Source organism: Lepidochelys kempii, chromosome 2 (genome assembly GCF_965140285.1).
Source record: "Lepidochelys kempii isolate rLepKem1 chromosome 2, rLepKem1.hap1, whole genome shotgun sequence".
Classification (NCBI taxonomy): Eukaryota; Metazoa; Chordata; order Testudines; family Cheloniidae; genus Lepidochelys; species Lepidochelys kempii.
Genome location: NC_136381.1, coordinates 38,091,533 through 38,104,805, shown reverse-complemented (window position 1 = coordinate 38,104,805; position 13,273 = coordinate 38,091,533). Strand labels below are relative to the sequence as shown.

At 41.1% G+C, this 13,273-nt stretch overlaps 1 protein-coding gene across 4 annotated transcripts in view; it reads left to right on the top strand.

Annotated features, from left to right (window-relative positions):
• GRHL2 (grainyhead like transcription factor 2) overlaps positions 1-13,273 on the top strand; it is a 103,144-nt gene that overhangs the window by 24,708 nt on the left and 65,163 nt on the right. For all 4 annotated transcript variants that reach the window (XM_073330421.1, XM_073330420.1, XM_073330419.1 and 1 more), the window contains exons 2-4: positions 437-626; positions 9,315-9,382; positions 10,983-11,373. In XM_073330421.1, coding sequence (XP_073186522.1) covers positions 437-626; positions 9,315-9,382; positions 10,983-11,373 — 649 coding nt within the window. The remainder of the gene's footprint in view (positions 1-436; positions 627-9,314; positions 9,383-10,982; positions 11,374-13,273) is intronic.

Sequence of the window (13,273 nt, the reverse complement as noted above, 5' to 3'; positions counted from 1 at the left end):
TTCCAAATAAGCAAGAAGGGAGAAAAATAGTTCTGCTATAAAACAGGCATATTTCTTAAATGGAACAATATTACCTGTTGTTTTACAACAATTTGAAAATTATTTTAACAGATACACCAATATACATTGTACAGAGTGAGGAAAACAATGCACACAAATCATCGGGCTGCAGATGCACACCAGTTTAGTCTTCTGGATGCATAGATACATATCGTTAAGGTCTGAGGATATCTATCTAGTATTGATGCATGTTTTAACAGCAAGTTTGGGACCCCAATCTTGGCTTGACACTGTTAGATCAATTTTACTCCATTTTGTCTTATTTTTACTCATCCTCTCTTGAAAAGATTATGCAATAGAAAATTGTAAGGTGATTTGTGGATCTGAAAGGAAAAATCTCTGGTGAATTACCATTGCGTGCCTTGTGTTTTTACAGTAACAAACGCCTTGTGGCCTTAGTACCAAATGAGACACCATTCAATACCAGACGAGCCTACACAAGTGAAGATGAAGCCTGGAAGTCGTACCTGGAAAATCCCCTAACAGCAGCTACCAAGGCTATGATGAGCATAAATGGAGATGAGGACAGTGCTGCTGCTCTTGGCCTATTGTATGATTATTACAAAGTAGGTAACTTGATTGATATATCGTCCAACCCTTCTAATTAGCAGGGATCTGTTTTTAAGGCATACCAAGAGAGAGAATTATGCTGCAGAACAATTTCCAAATAAGTTTCTTCCCACTGGACACTAGCATTAAACTCCCTCTCCATTTCAAGAAGACAACTTAAAGGCCTTTTGATTTAGCTATGACTGGGGATTAAAGCTAAAATTACAAACCTTAAAAGAACCCAGCACCCACTGTTTTGTTCAGTACAGTATTCTTGCTTTTCTTCATTTCTAAAAGCCTCTGATGAATATAATTAAGATTTCTTTTGGTTTATAAACCTGGAGTATTCTTTAAAAAGCAGAGACCATGCTCATCTGGAGGTTTTTCTGTGGTATCACGACTCATTTTGGGTAAATTGAAACTTTTTATTTTTGCCCACTCTTTAACTGGCTTTTCTCTCTTAATGGCAGTTCCATTTGTTATTGTTGTTGTTATTGATTTGTATTAAAGTAGTGCCCAGAGGCCCCACTGGGCTCCGACCCCATTGTGCTAGGCACTGTGCAGACACAGAATAAGAGTCAGTACCTGCCCCAAGGAGCTTACAGTCTAAATAGACAATGAGAGAGACAAAGGGTAGAAGAAAGGAAGTAGTATTACGCTGTTTACAGATAGGGAACTGAGGCGCAGAAAGATAAAGGGATTTAATCAAACTCACATAGGAAGCCTGTGACAAAGTCATGATTTGAAAACTGACACCCAGAGCAGTAGCTTAACCACGAAACCATCTTTGTTCTCATATCTCCGATAATGTCTAAGTATGGCTGTTGCTAAGACTCTGGCCCTGATTACTGGCTCTGACTGAAGTCAAAGCAAAACCACAGAGTGCTTCTTACCAATTTTGCCATGCAGTACCTGTGTGAGAAATACCATTTTAACCCCTGCAGCGATCCTGCTCTAAAGCATGAGACTCAATGCTGATTCCCGTTTGTGTAATCTGAAGTTCTTGTTGTTTCACTTAAATTGTCTTGGTCCCAATGTCTCTGATGTCTTGGATGACATTTTTTTTTACATTACTTTTACAATGAATGTACATTTTCACAACCAAGCCATGTTTCATTGGGGTTTCTTTTTCATGTTTTGTTTTTAACTAACCAAACAATATTCACCTCAACAATTTAAAATCTCTTGAAAGTATAAAATAAATTATCTAAATTGATCAGAGGGGTAGCCGTGTTAGTCTGTATCCACAAAAACAACAAGGAGTCTGGTGGCACCTTAAAGACTAACAGATTTATTTGGGCATAAGCTTTCGTGCGTAAAAACCCACTTCTTCATATGCATGGAGTGAAATTGCAGGCATATATATAATGGCACATAAAGAGAAGGGAGTTACTTTACAAGTGGAGAACCAGTGATGACAAGACCAATTCAGTCAGGGTGGATGTGGTCCACTTCCAATAATTGATGAGGAAGTGTCAATGCCGAGAGAGGAAAAATTGCTTTTGTAGTGAGCCAGCCACTCCCAGTCCCTGTTCAAGCCCAAATTAATGGTGTTAAGTTTGCAAATGAATTGTAGCTCTGCAGTTTCTCTTTGAAGTCTGTTTTTGAAGTTTTTTTGTTGTAGTATGGCTACTTTTAAGTCTGTTATTGAATGTCCAGGGAGATTGAAGTGTTCTCCTACTGGCTTTTGTATGTTACCATTCCTGATGTCTGATTTGGGTCCATTTATTCTTTTACGTAGAGATTGTTCGGTTTGGCCAATGTACATGGCAGAGGGGCATTGCTGGCACATGATGGCATATATCACATTAGTAGATGTGCAGGTGAATGGCCCCTGATGGTGTGGCTGATGTGGTTGGGTCCTATGATGGTGTCGCTAGAGTAGATATGGGGACAGAGTAGGCAATGGAGTTTGTTGCCATTTACAATGCACACTTTACTTCTCTACAGAGGAGAAAGGACAGTAAACTATCTAAACTCCTACATGCCACAAGGGGCTACAACAGTGATACCCTTAACTCACCCAAAAATATTGTTAATCTATCACACACTTAGCCCAGCAGAAGAGTCTGTGTCCTGTCCCGTCCCGCCCCCCCGCCCCGGCCTGAACATGATAGAGTTCTGTGGTGATCTGGAAGCCTACTTTTGCCATCTCCGACTCAAAGAATATTTTCAACACACCACTAAACAGTGCACTGATCCACAGGAATCCTCCTACCCACTGGACACTAGCATTAAACTCCCTCTCCATTTCAAGAAGACAACAAGAAGAAGAATTCCACGTGGACTCCTCCTGACGGTCGAAATGACAGACTGGACTTCTTCATAAAGTGCTTCCACAGACATGCACAGGCTAAAATTGAGAACAAACAGCATCACTTGCCCCATAACCTCAGCCATACAGAATGCAATGCCATCCACAGCCTCAGAAACAACTCTGACATTATAATCAAAGGTGCTGACAAAGGAGGTGCTGTAGTCATCATGAACAGGTCGGATTATGAACAGGAGGCTGCCAGGCAACTCTCCAACACCACATTCTACAGGCCACTATCCTCCAATCCCGCTGAAGAGTACCAAAAGAAACTACATGAGCTGCTCAAGAAACTCCCTGCTACAACATGGGAACAAATCTACACAGACACACCCCTAGAGCCCTGACCAGGGGTATTTGATCTGCTAGCCAAGATCCATAAATCTGGAAATCCTGGATGCCTCATCATCTCAGGCATTGGCACTCTTATAGCAGGATTATCTGGCTATTTGGACTCTCTCCTCAGACCCTACGCTACCAGCATTCCTAGCTATCTTTGAGACACCACCGATTTCCTGAGGAAACTACAATGCATTGGTGATCTTCCTGAAAACACCATCCTGGCCACCATGGATGTAGAAGCTCTTTACACCAATATTCCACAAAAGGATGGACTACAAGCTGTCAAGAACAATATCCCTGATGAGATCTTGGCATACCCACAAGGGGCCATGCTTTGTCCAGGCTGAGCTTTGTAACTTTGTCCTCACCCACAACCATTTCATATTTGTGGACAACTTATACCTTCAAGTCAGAGGCACTGCTACGCATGGCCCCACAGGTACCCGCATGACCCCACAGTTTGCCAACATTTTTATGGCTGACTTAGAACAATGCTTCCTCAGCTCTCGTCTCCTAGCCTAGCGTCCCTCCTCTATTTGTGCTACATTGATGACATCTTCATCATATGACCCATGGGAAGGAGGCCCTTGAAGAATTCTACCTGGATTTTAACAATTTCCACACCATCATCAACCTCAGCCTGGACCAGTCCACACAAGAGATCCACTTGCTGGACAGTATAGTGCAAATAAGCGATGGTCACATAAACACCACCCTATACCAGAAACCTACCACTATTCTTACCTACATACCTCCAGGACACATCACACAATCCATTGTCTACAGCCAAGGCCTAAGATACAACCACATTTGCTCCAATCCCTCAGACAGAGACAAACACCCACAAGATCTTTATCAAGCATTCTTAAAACTACAATACCCACCTGGGGAAGTGAGTAAACAGATTGACTGAGCGAGATGCGTGCCCAGAAGTCACCTACTGCAGGACAGGCCCAACAAGGAAAATAACAGAACACCACTGGCCATCATGTACAGCCCCCAGCTAAAACCTCTCCAGCACATCATCAACGATCTACAACCTATCCTGGAATACAATCCCCCACTCTCACAGACCTTGGGAGGCAGGCCAGTCCTCTCTTACAGACAGCCCCCGAACCTGAAGCAAATAGTCACCAACAACTACACACCACACCACAGAAACACTAATCCAGGAACCAATCCCTGTAACAAGCCCCATTGCCTACTCTGTCCCCATATCTACTCTAGCGACACCATCATAGGACCCAACCACATCAGCCACACCATCAGGGGCCATTCACCTGCACATCTACTAATGTGATATATGCCATCATGTGCCAGCAATGCCCCTCTGCCATGTACATTGGCCAAACCGAACAATCTCTACGTAAAAGAATAAATGGACCCAAATCAGACATCAGGAATGGTAACATACAAAGCCAGTAGGAGAACACTTCAATCTCCCTGGACATTCAATAACAGACTTAAAAGTAGCCATACTACAACAAAAAAACTTCAAAAACAGACTTCAAAGAGAAACTGCAGAGCTACAATTCATTTGCAAACTTAACACCATTAATTTGGGCTTGAACAGGGACTGGGAGTGGCTGGCTCATTACAAAAGCAATTTTCCTCTGTTGGTATTGACACCGCCTTATCAATTATTGGGAGTGGACCACATCCACCCTGACTGAATTGGTCTTGTCATCACTGGTTCTCCACTTGTAAAGTAACTCCCTTCTCTTTATGTGCCATTATATATATGCCTGCAATTTCACTCCATGCATATGAAGAAGTGGGTTTTTACGCACGAAAGCTTATGTCCAAATAAATCTGTTAGTCTTTAAGGTGCCACTGGACTCCTCATTGTTTTTATCTAAATTAAGGGTGTCATGTAGGCAGTGGACTCAAGCCAACCTCCGAGATACATCAAACAGGCCTGTCAACCAACAGAGCACTTTAGTACAAATATGACACCACCAACTACTTTGGTGAGAGGTTTTTTGCAGGAGTGGGTGGGTGAGATTCTGTGGCCTGCATTGTGCAGGAGGTCAGACTAGATGATCCTAATGGTCCCTTCTGACCTTGGTATCTATGAATCTATGAATCTATAAGTGAAGATCAGACGCCAGTCCTCCGTGTCTCTGTTGTTGTCTTAGAAAGATACTTTATGTTAATTTTGACTACTGGAGGACAGGTGCTTATTGGTTTTTCTCTAAGCCTGAATGTCTCCTGATTTTTCTTTGGTGTTTTAAAGGCAGTAAACACAATTTTGATTTGGTTTCAAGTCTGTCCTTGCTCAGTTGTCATGGTGGTCCAATGCCATGATGAACTGGAAATAGCTTCCTTCTGCTGTAAGAAATAGCTCAGAAGTGCTGGTTCCAAAAACTGCTAATTCAGCCGGAGAAAAGAGGCCTTGAAGAACTTGGGGCCTTGAAATTTTATTAAAAGCCTGAAGAGCTATCTGGGATAATGAAAACATGAGGACTGTCTGAGGAAGGTAGGAAGGCCCACACACTCTCAGAATTCAAAGAGCAGAGCCAAGAAAGTCTAACTGTAAAGTAAAAAAGGGTTTGTTTTTTTCACATTCTTTGGGATGTGTTAAGAAAGCCTTTTGTTCTCATTGTTTCTACATTAGAAATTTAGATATTGTCTACCTTGTTTTTCCTGGAAGACTCTATGGAAACCTACTTGATTTATGATGTCATAGAAATCATGCAAGTGAAACTTTATTAAGTGAAATAGGAAAGGTTTTTTATTTAGACAGTTTAAAATTCTTTGGGTCTCATTCCTGTGCTTGAGTCAGGGAAGGCTGGGGTGGGGCCAAGGTGGCTTTAAATTACCTTGAGTGTCACATAATCTGGATCCATAGAGAGGCCTGCTTTGACTTTCATTCTGCTTCTCATGGTGCTCTATAAACTTAGGGAAGCAGAGAATAGCTGTAGTTCAGTGTTCTCTGGTGATGCCCCAACATGTCGCCACCGTTACCCTAGATGTGGAACCAGGGCTGGTACACAGCCCTGGCACCATCTCTAGACCAGCCAGGGATGCTCTTTCAGCAGAGGATATTCTCAGGGGACTGTTTTCTCCCACATTAAGGCCCCTTTATGCTGCCAGCCTAGTGTAAAAGGGCCTTGGGATAACTGAGAATTAGGCCCTTTGTATTTTTTAACACCATTTAATTCAAAAGGGTGAAGAGAATGCCTCTTAGTTAAAGATGCAGCACCTCCATGCACTCCAATTAAGGTAAGTGAGATAGTTCCTGATCCACACCTCTCAATAATTCAAGGAGTTCTGTAAAAACAGAACCGAAGTGCTGGTCTACACACAAATTTGCCTGGATTGAATCGAATTGGTTTTCGGAAACTAATTTACTGTGGTGCAAGTCAATGGCTGTGTCTATATTACAAAGACCACACCGTCATAACTACGTCGGTGTAGCTGTGCCAGCATATCCCAATAGTGCAGTCACAACCTACACCAACCTAAGGGTTTTTCCGTGAGCATAGGAACACCACCTCCCCAGACAAAGTTAGCTATGTCGGAGGAAGCATTCTTCCATCAACATAGCTGCAACTACACTGCGGGGTAAGTGGACACAGGGTAAGTCGACTACATTACAAGCGCTACAGTGGCACAACTATAGTGCTATAGCTACACCGCTATAGCGTAGACACTTGCTACAGTGATGGAAGGGTTTTTTCCATCCGCGTAATAAATCCATCCCCTGGAAGGGTGGTAGCTAGGTCGATGGAAGAATTCTTCTGTTGACCAGTGGTGATGACACTGGGGCTTAGGTTGGCTTACCTGCATCTTACAGGGGTATGAATTCTTCACACCCCTGCATGCTGTAGCTAGGTCAGCCTAAGTTTTAGGTATAGTCCATGGCATAGCTACATTAGTTAGATGTGTGTTTTTTTCACACCCTTGACTGATATAGCTATGTCAGCCTAACTTTTAAGTGTAGACCAAGTCAATGTGTGAAGACTTTTAGTTTGGAATAAAAGTAATTATAGGCTTGACTACACGATGGGGCAATGCATACTACAGGGATGTGACTTCTAAAGCGAACTAACATGTTGCACGTTAATTGGTCCATATAGACCTTGCTGGTGTGCTAAAGGTTCCCAAGTGTACAATTAATGCATAGCATATTAGTGTGCTTCAGAAATTACACCTCTGTAGTGCGCATTGCTACACCATGTAGACAAGCCCGCAGTTTGGTTTGGCTAAAGCTAGTCTTTTACTCATCTGAGCTAAATTGACTTCAATCATTTTATTCTTAACTAAGACTATCTACATACCAATGTGTGCCAAAATAGCTAAATTGGTTTTAATTCACTCCTTTTATTATTTTTGTGCAAACTGTATTTATACCAACCTGGAACTTGATACTCCTGGTACACCGGGCCATCGCTAGAACATGCGTCTATATAACGCGAATAGGGATATAATGCGGTCGCGGCCATGGATCCCAAATTTAAGCACTGTACAGTACAATTTTTTTGAGTATAGATGCAATAAATCGACTGAGCACTCTCCTGTCGACTCTAGTACACTAGTGCTAGTACAGCACTGAGAGTGCTGAGCACTCTCCTGTCGACTCTAGTACTCCACCAGAACGAGAAGCGCAAGCGCAGTCAATGAGGGAGCATCAACTATTCACGTAGCTGAAGTTGCGTATCTTAGATCGACCCTATGCGGTGGTGTAGAAAAGGCCGTTCTTTTGCTACACAACTGTCCAGCGCATCCTCCGGCCAAAAGACTCAGAACCCGTGACAGTAAAATACGGGTTGAATACTTACCTAAAAACATGACTTCCAAAATCCAGCTGCTTGATCAAGATGTTATCGCCATTTTTAGCAGCACTATCGACGGGACTTGGTATGACAAATGATAGAAAGCGAATTGTCTGTCACCGATTTTCTGAAGAAGTTGACTATAAAAGACTTCTTTTACATTGGCGGCGATTCCTGGAATTTATTATGCGCTGAAACGATAAGCCGCTAGTGGATGGTGGGATGCGAGAGTCGTTTGGCCACCCGCTCCTGGAAGAAAATGAAGAAAGCAGATCACAGTGTGACGAGGAATTCGACTTAGAGGGATTTACAGAGGAGGAAGTTGAAAGAACAGACATGGAGTTGATGCAGGAGCTGTGCCAGCAACTGTCCAGGCTCAGGGTAAATGTTCTGCCACAAAATATCGAATCCTGGATAAGAGGCGATGATGAAGCAGAAGAATTTTGTCCCGTTGCTGAAAGTCTAATGGATGACCAAATTCTTCAGGCAGTACAACCAAACAACATTCCAGAAGCTGAAGAATTGCCCTTCGCCGTAGAAAAAGAAGAGGAAGATGAAGTGGACGTCGTTCTCTGCGACCGTAGCCGGCTTAGAGACTGCTTTGAGAGGGTTTGAGACGCAAGACGTTGAGCCTATAAAAATTATGCAGCTCCGTAGTCTTTTGCTGTTTGCTAAGCGGAAGTGGCACAGCAGCAAGAAGCAAAAGCCACTCACCGACTTTTTAAAGAAAAAACGAGACTAGTTTATTGTAATGTCGACTTTAAATTTCCAATAAAGCAATACTTTTTTTTCTCGTTTATTGTTTCCTTCAAGTGGGAGTTTATTTTCTAAGGTTTTCTATACTTTATGGATGTGACATTTACTGTATACAGTAATTTCATTTTAACGCGGTCCCCGCTATCACGCGGTACTTGGCATGGGTCCCAAATCCCGTGTTCTAGCGAGGGTCCGGTGTATTTCAAAGGTAAAAAGCAAGCAGAATAAAACCTTATTTTGGGGAAAGAAAACTAAAAACCTTTTCAGGCCTTCTTTACACATCCAAGAACCAAAGGAGAGAATAATTCCTGTATTTTTTCCCACCTGGGGGAGGGTAGGGGAGGGGAGTCATCTTTAAGGTTACTGTCAGTATAATAGAAAAAAGTAAGCCCTGACATCCATGAGTTTGACATCCTTGGTCTAAATAAACCTTACCTTTTGTTAGACTATATTAATCTGAAGTTGCAAATACAAACTGTTACACTTGCCTGACCAATGCCTGGTGCTTTTCTCAGGTTCCCAGAGATAAAAGGCTGTTGTCTGTTAACAAAGTGAATGACAATCAAGAAGACCAAGATAAAAGGTATTGTATCATTTAAAATAATATATTAATACACTGCAAGTAAAAGAAACTTTGATCAGATGTGAATCAAAAGAATTGTTATGGCCTCTGACTTCCTTCTGCAAGATAAAAGAACAAAGTCTAGTGTGGGAAGCAACCATTACACAGCTGTACCTATTAAAAAAATTAAATGGAATTTTAAAAAAATGTGATTTGCAAAGTAATAAAGAATCCCAGTGAAGTTGTCATGTTATTTGAAAAAGTAAACCAGAAAAAAATATTGACATTAGAAATACTGCTTTTTTGGGGTAACAAAAGCTATGTAGTTTGGCTTCAGTAAACTGGTTTAGGTAGTTATACTTAGCCTAATCTCATCTCTGTCAGGGAGCAAATAACTTTACATAACACCTTCTTCATTAAAACTACTTTCTGTCAAACATTTTCTTCCCCTCACACCTTTCAGATTACAGCTTTTGCTGTGTCTGGAGTCAAAGCTGCTAAAGGGTCCTGTGTGGCAGGTTAAGAAGAAAACAACTGACTTTATTGAGACTCACAAGCAGGAGAGAGTGAGGCTATGTCTTCCCTGCAAAAAATAGGTATGTTTGTACATCGAGTTAGCTATTTCAATGTAAAATCCTAGTGGAGAGAAGGCACAGGTAACTTTTACCTTAGTTAGTCAAGATCATAGCTATGCCCCAAAGTGGAGTTTGTCTCAGCTAGTTACATAGAGATAAAAACTAACAGTACCTTGTCTCCACTATGATTTACATAAAACTAGGTATCTTGATGCACAAAAAGCTCCTTTTTGACAGTGAAGACATAACCTGAAACTTCTTCAGTCTGCATCTAGAGAGAGAATTCCACTTCCATCTGGCTCTAGAGAAATTCCACAGCAGGATTGGCAAAACGTCCATCCAACAGAAAGCCAAGATGGCAGTCATTTTCTCATCAGAGCAACTCTCATTAGTTATTGAAAATGAGAACAAAACACGAAGCAGCTGTTGGAAGCTGAAAGCTTTATGAATTAACCATTTCATGTGTGTGACAACTGCACATTATATGGATTTTTAAGGGCACTTTCATTAGAGATAGGGTGGTGCTGCTGAAAGCTACAGTGCACCTGCAACAATTACTGTCCTGCTCTGTTAGGATGGGATTCCTGGAAGTACTTCTTCAGGAATTACATCAGTAAACATGGTCACATCCCGTGGCTATCTGAAAGGGCAGATAGCAAAATATTAATCTCATTATTGACAATTCACTCTCTCTATTCCACATGAAAATTTTTCTACTGTCAGTAATATATATTATTTCTTATAAAACCCTTGATGTTTATTTTGGCCAACAGGCTTTTGTATTGATCTATTAACTATGTATCCAAATAGTAGCCTAAGGAGAATGAAAACTAGGTCACACAGGATTTGTCATACTAGATGAGACCACTCATTCACTGATGTTTCAGAAGAAAGTAACCTTTCCTGGTCCTCAATACATGAAGAAAGTTTTGCATTGCGGGTGTATTTTCTTCCTGACTTCTGTAGCAATCAGCCCACTCCCTAAATGAGGAAATTTGATGCCAGTTTCTATTAGGACAATTCACAGGTTTTTGTTTGTTTCACAGAAATTGTCTTGGTACTAATGAAGCTCAGAGTAATTTGAGTGGAGGAGAGAACAGAGTTCAAGTCTTGAAGACAGTACCAGTTAATCTCTCCTTAAACCAAGAACATCTGGAGTCTTCCAAAAGGGAGTACAGCACAAATGTATCTGGGAGCCCAACACCAATCTCGGTGACTGGAGTTACCGTGGTAAAGGCAGAAGAGTTCACACCAGTTTTTATGGCCCCGCAAGTGCATTATGTTAGGGGCGAAAACGAGGAGCACAGGGGGGTTATCTTCGAACAGACTCAGTATGAAGTGCCCAACATTGCCCCCCATACAAACTATCTCAAAGATGACCAGCGTAGTACTCCTGATAGTACTTACAGCGACACTTTCAAAGATGGGGGAACAGAAGTAAGTTTTTCATTTATGAACTAGTATCTTGGAACTCATTAAAAAGAATCATACAGTGTGACTTTGTGTTGGACAGCACTGAGCACAGTGGGGACTTGTCCTTGACTGGTGTTCGTAGTTACTACTACAATATTAATAATAATAATAATTATTATTATTAATAATTTATAAATAACACAAGCAGCATATTTTAGCTCTCTGCACAACAGAGGAGCAGGTGAATGACCGTGACCATCTTTAGTGAACTCAGCTGCTCCTCACAGTGCTCTTCTCTGCCTTCTGACAGCATAGGGGAACACCATCTTCCTAGATGGTAGTTTGGCTTCGTACCTATTGGAAACAATGAGAGGTGATGGGTATTTTTATAGAGGGCATCTTGTGGCCTCAGTCCCATTGAGAATAAAGTGGGTAGGGGTGGCTTATTTTGAAAGAGGGCAAGTTAACTATTAGCAGGCTGTAGCTTCAGTCCTATTCGCAACAATAGGAGATGGTAGCCATTTTGAAAGTGGATAATTGTTCATGAGCATCTCTTAAGGGGAAGAGTTTATCCACCAACTTCTGTTGATGAATACATTTTTTAGTTGTGAAAAGTAATGGCAAAAAATTACCATTAATCCTAAATAGTTCATTTCAAAAGCTATCTATTGCACCAGATCTGCTCATCAAGAAGGGCAAGAGGGGGAAATGGGTGGCATTAGGAGGGTGAAAGGAAATGTAGAGGTCAAAAGGTAGGGGGAAGATGGGGTATGTGGGTGGGTGTTTGTACAGAGGAATGTTGAGAACAGGAGGGAGGGAAGAACTGATGTGTGCTCTGGCTGCTATGCACTTCTCTGGCAATGCTAAGCAGCTGTAAATTCAGTTTAATTGGCCAGTATGCTCTGGTTGCTTTGTGCTGCTCTAGAGTGCCTGATCCTAGAGGTTAAAATTTTAAAAATAATTTAAGGTTGATACTACATATCTTCAAATCACATAGTAACATTCACCTTTGGTTTCCTGATTCCTGTTAATGTATGAAATTATTAATAATTAAAAAAAACCAAGGAAACTCCCAGACAAAAACTACATTAAGATGGAGTTAAGGTTGAGAGTATGTATGACTCATTTAGGAAAAAAAGATTACAGGGATGTAATTATCTCCAAAACAAGTATTCAAACCCAGGAAATGCAGAATTAAACTTAAAAGAAATACAAATATGTTAAGGTATGGAAATGCATATTTAGGACACCTATACAACCTGAATTCTCTCTGTGGTGACATAATGAGGAAATCTATTGTGCTTTTAAAAATCAGTTTAAACTAAACTGGGAGCACAAGCACTATTATGAATTAATTATAATTATATGGCTTCAACCCTTATGCTAGAAACTGGTAAATACCCTCTTGTAGGAGCTGAGGAGTAGTGTGCACATAGGCTTTCCCCTGGGTAGTTCATAGCACTGATCGCATCATCCCAGTACATGCTGTTGGAATGCAGCTGAACTTTCACAGAACAGTGAATCCATCCTATGAAGTGCTGTCAAACGGACAAAATTAACAAACTGGAAAACAAGAGCGAAAACATATATTTGCTAATACCTCAGTGACATCAGTAATATTTTGTCACATTTTTTTAAAAATATACTCTGTCATTTATATTACCAATTGAAAGTTAGGCATTATGCACTGTCTACTGTAACTTACAAACACGGCTCAAGCCTACCAACGTTCCAGCACATAAGCAACTTCACACATGTAAATATTCTCGGTACATTCAATAAAATTATTCATATGAGTCATGACCCTTGTTTTTGAAAATGTGTGCAGGATGGGCCCAGTCCAGCTCTCTTATTCATGTGAACAATCTCTTTTAAATCAATGTGAATATTCATGTGAGTAAGAGCTATGTGTGTGAATGAGTTT